The sequence below is a fragment of the Topomyia yanbarensis genome, chromosome 2, assembly GCF_030247195.1.
Source record: "Topomyia yanbarensis strain Yona2022 chromosome 2, ASM3024719v1, whole genome shotgun sequence".
Lineage (NCBI taxonomy): Eukaryota > Metazoa > Arthropoda > Insecta > Diptera > Culicidae > Topomyia > Topomyia yanbarensis.
In genome coordinates this window covers 382064451-382068164 of record NC_080671.1, presented here as the reverse complement: position 1 = coordinate 382068164, position 3714 = coordinate 382064451, and the positions used below count along the sequence as shown (strand labels likewise).

Sequence of the window (3714 nt, the reverse complement as noted above, 5' to 3'; positions counted from 1 at the left end):
GAACCAGTCGGTACTGATGCCTGATCCTTGAAGCTTGATTGAATATTTTTTTATTCTGTTTGAATTGAAGTAACATGATTTGGATTTTAATGAAAATTTTGCCCGATTTACACATTCTTGTGGGATCAATTTATGATCGTAACACCCTTTAGATCACGTAAATCTCACTAAGAAAAAAAATTATTGCAATTAATCAGGCTGTCATGAAAAATAAGTTTTTTTCAATTCAGTTGACATGTTTATATTCCATAGCTTATTAACTCGTCACGTGTTAAGTCCGAATCTTTTGTGGCTCCCATATGCATTAGATTGTGAATGTGACTAATCAGGCAGCTAAAGGTCCGGTTCCAGTAATAATCAATCGCATCAACCTTTTTTGCACAATCTACGACTTCATCAACAGTTTTTCAGTTTCTTTGTTATTTGGTGTAACTTTGAGTTAACTATTTTCAATTTAGTTCATTGGTGGCACATTTTGGCATCTAACGCCTTACTAGCTGCACCAAATGTTCACCCTCGAGTCGCAATAAAGCATCAAATTTGAATCGTAAATCTTCCTGCCGAAGATTAGTCGTAAAACGAAAGTTCTTCACTAAGTGCACCATCATTATCTTCATACTCATCAAAGCGTACCGTAAACCTAGAAACAGAAAAAGTACGTTTCATTTAGGTCATTTCCTACAAATACACCTGACTGACCTAGGCAATTCCTAGAACCACCGCTGAATGCCAGAAAAGCGAACGGGTGCCTATCTTTCGTTCGTTCGGCGGAGAAACGTTCAGGGTCAAACTTTGCGGCATCGGCTCCCCAAACATCCACACGGCGATGCAAAGAGTAGATACTAATCAATAGTAGACTGCCCACAGGAATCTTAACATCACCGATCTGCGTACCTGCAACACTTTGGCGCATAACATACGGTGCTACCGGATATAGCCTCATTGTTTCTTTGAGAACCATTTCCGTGTACTGTAGCTGCTTCAACGAATCCAGCGTAAATTCGGTCTCATTAGTCGGATATAGCTGCATGACTTCTTCGTAAAGTTTCTGCTGTACGTCCGGATAGAATGCCAGCATTAGACAGGTGTAGGACACCGCAGTGGCAGAAGTGTCAGTTCCTGCGCCGATCATGGTGTACACGTTTTCGATTATTTCCCTATCTTCGAACTTTTTCAATTTGTTAGTGAACATCTCATCCACGAATATCTGTGGCTTCTTGAACTCTTCATCTGTCTCCGTTGAATCGCGCAGTAGATTTGCATGACGAAGGGCGATATCGTCAACAATCTGTAATGTGTAATACAAATTATAATTTCTAGTAACTATATTGTTAGCTTATTTACTTTCATCACCACGCGGTCTAGATAATTTCGCAACGAACACTTTTCTTGGTAAGCCTCGGACCAGCGATAAATGACATCGGGATAATGGTGTACGTTCAGTAGCCTACGCGAAGTTAGGTAGAAATATCTGAAACAGGATAAATGCAACGTCGATTTCTCATAAAAAATAATCCGACAGTCTTCTGGGCATCATGAAATTGAATAATATTGATGAACCCCCCAAAAAAAACTTTTGACGCTATCTGGATAAGGGACTTAGGCGAGTGCTGCATTACTGAAACATACCAAAAAATTACCTTTCTACTTTTGAAACGATTAGGTCAGCTTCCTCAACGATACTAATGTCAAGTCCAAGAGTCGTCTCAAGAACCGTCTCCATCGTGAATCTGGCGACATGCTCCATTATGTTAACAGTTGCCCCTTCAGGAAATCTACAAAGTCTATCCACCAACTTCTTAGAACATTGGTTGAATATCGGGATAAAACTTTGAAGTATCTTCAGATTGAACGTGGAGTTTAACGCCTTCCGTTGACTTTTCCAAACATGTACTGAATAAAAAAGGTGAGCTTAATAAAATAACATACTTTCATATTTTTTTCAAACAAATGTATTCACATTTTGCCCCGAACAGGCCGTAGTTCAACTCGAAAAACTCATATAGAAAGGGTTTATCCAACCAATCCGGACTCGATAGGATTAGCTGTGCAATATCGGGATGGCTCGTGGCAAAGAACATTCTGGGACCCAACCAGAATCGAAATAAATTTTCCTCCTGGTTGAAAATTTTCTTCATATTTTGAAATCGCTGAACGTCACTTTTACCAATGAACAGTAAAGCAGAACCGATTAACGGATAGCTTGGTTTTACGCAGGAAACTGTTTTAGCAAAATCGTATTTCTTCCTGAAGCTTAAGTATTGAACAACACTCCACACAACCAAAAGGCCTAACAGAACGATCCACATTTTGCTGAGTTCTCGATTACTTGTTCGGTACTACCTTGAGCAACAACTGAAGTCTAGAGCAAGAATTTTACTGTTAAAAGGTTTATTAACTTATTTACTTACCAACGAAGTTAATTGCGTATGGGATGACGTTTTTACTACCTCACTGATATGTATCATCGCTAGTAGGTACCGAAAAAAACAGCCAACATGTTTTAACAATCCAACGACAATCATCATTATTCGGTTGGGTTTTATCCAATTGTCAACTTGTACTAAGCTAAATCGCCGACAAAAAAGTCTTTGTTTCGACCAAGTTTGCAAGCTACGTCGATGGTTGGTATGCTCGGATGCAGCCCAAGAGCAGATCTTGTGCTTTATCCAACCTATCGTCAGTTGTAGAACTGATTCTGGACCAACAAAATCATTCGCAGCTCTAGCCAATTCGTCCGCACAGTAGTACCGGAATGACCAGGTACCCATAGAAAGTAGATAGTATTTGAAATGCTAAGTTCTTCAATTTGAGCTTGACATGCGATTTTCGATCTCGAATCTGCCGAACTAAGTGCTTTCAGGGCAGCCTGTCTGTCAGAGCAAAATATATATTCTTTTACCGCAAATTCCCTGTTGAAGTGCCGATTGTACGCCGCACAGAGTCACGGAGATTTCTGCTTGGAATCCACCAAGCTGAGATTGGTTTAATCTCATTTCACGTCAATAGACACCAGCACCGACTCGGCCCTTCAAAAAGTAACCGTCATGTATAACGAACTAAGTATTCTTCAAGTTGTGGCACCATCCAGCCAGGCAGCCATTCCTCGTTAGGAGGAATTCTCACATTGAAACTTTTAATAGGAAAACTACATGTGAGTGTAAGGTATAAACTCATCCCAAGTAACCATTTTGGGGCCACAGTCTTGTGTGGCTAGTTGCACGATCTATTGGGTTACTGGTTCAGAGCCCAGTAAACTGAAGACGGTATGCACAAGAAAGTGCTTCTTGTTTCAGAAACACATGTAGTGGTTTTATGTTCAAGTGTGCCTCTAGAGTAGCAGTAGGTGTTGTCGAGAACGCACCAGTCATCGCCATCAAGACCATCCTCTGAATATGGTTGGTTTAACTTTGATTGGACTGTCATGACTAATCCCTTCTTGCATCAAACCCATCCGTATGCCAGTATTGGTCTAACAATCGCTGTGTAGATCCACCGGTTTGAGTCACCAAGATTTGCCGAAAGCCCGCCTACATTGGCCGAAGGCTATACAAACTGTCTTGATTCTGAAATCGATGTGAGCCGTCCAATTAAGTAAAAAATTACCCCATCGTACTTAAATTGATCTACGACAATAATTTCCGAATCAAAGAACTGTAACGGACGAGCTCCGGTTGTAATCCTGCGTTACGTGAACAGCATCATTGATATATT

General features: G+C 40.5%; 1 protein-coding gene across 1 annotated transcript; it reads right to left on the bottom strand.

Moving 5' to 3' along the window:
• Nucleotides 1-297: 297 nt before the first annotated feature.
• On the bottom strand, nucleotides 298-2300 carry LOC131681644 (probable cytochrome P450 313a4). Its single transcript, XM_058962563.1, has 5 exons — nucleotides 1961-2300; nucleotides 1641-1893; nucleotides 1345-1471; nucleotides 700-1288; nucleotides 298-640 (listed from the first exon to the last, which is right to left on the bottom strand). Exons 1-5 carry the CDS (start codon nucleotides 2136-2138, stop codon nucleotides 483-485), a joined length of 1305 nt encoding a protein of 434 aa, XP_058818546.1. The 5' UTR covers nucleotides 2139-2300; the 3' UTR covers nucleotides 298-482.
• Nucleotides 2301-3714: the final 1414 nt, after the last annotated feature.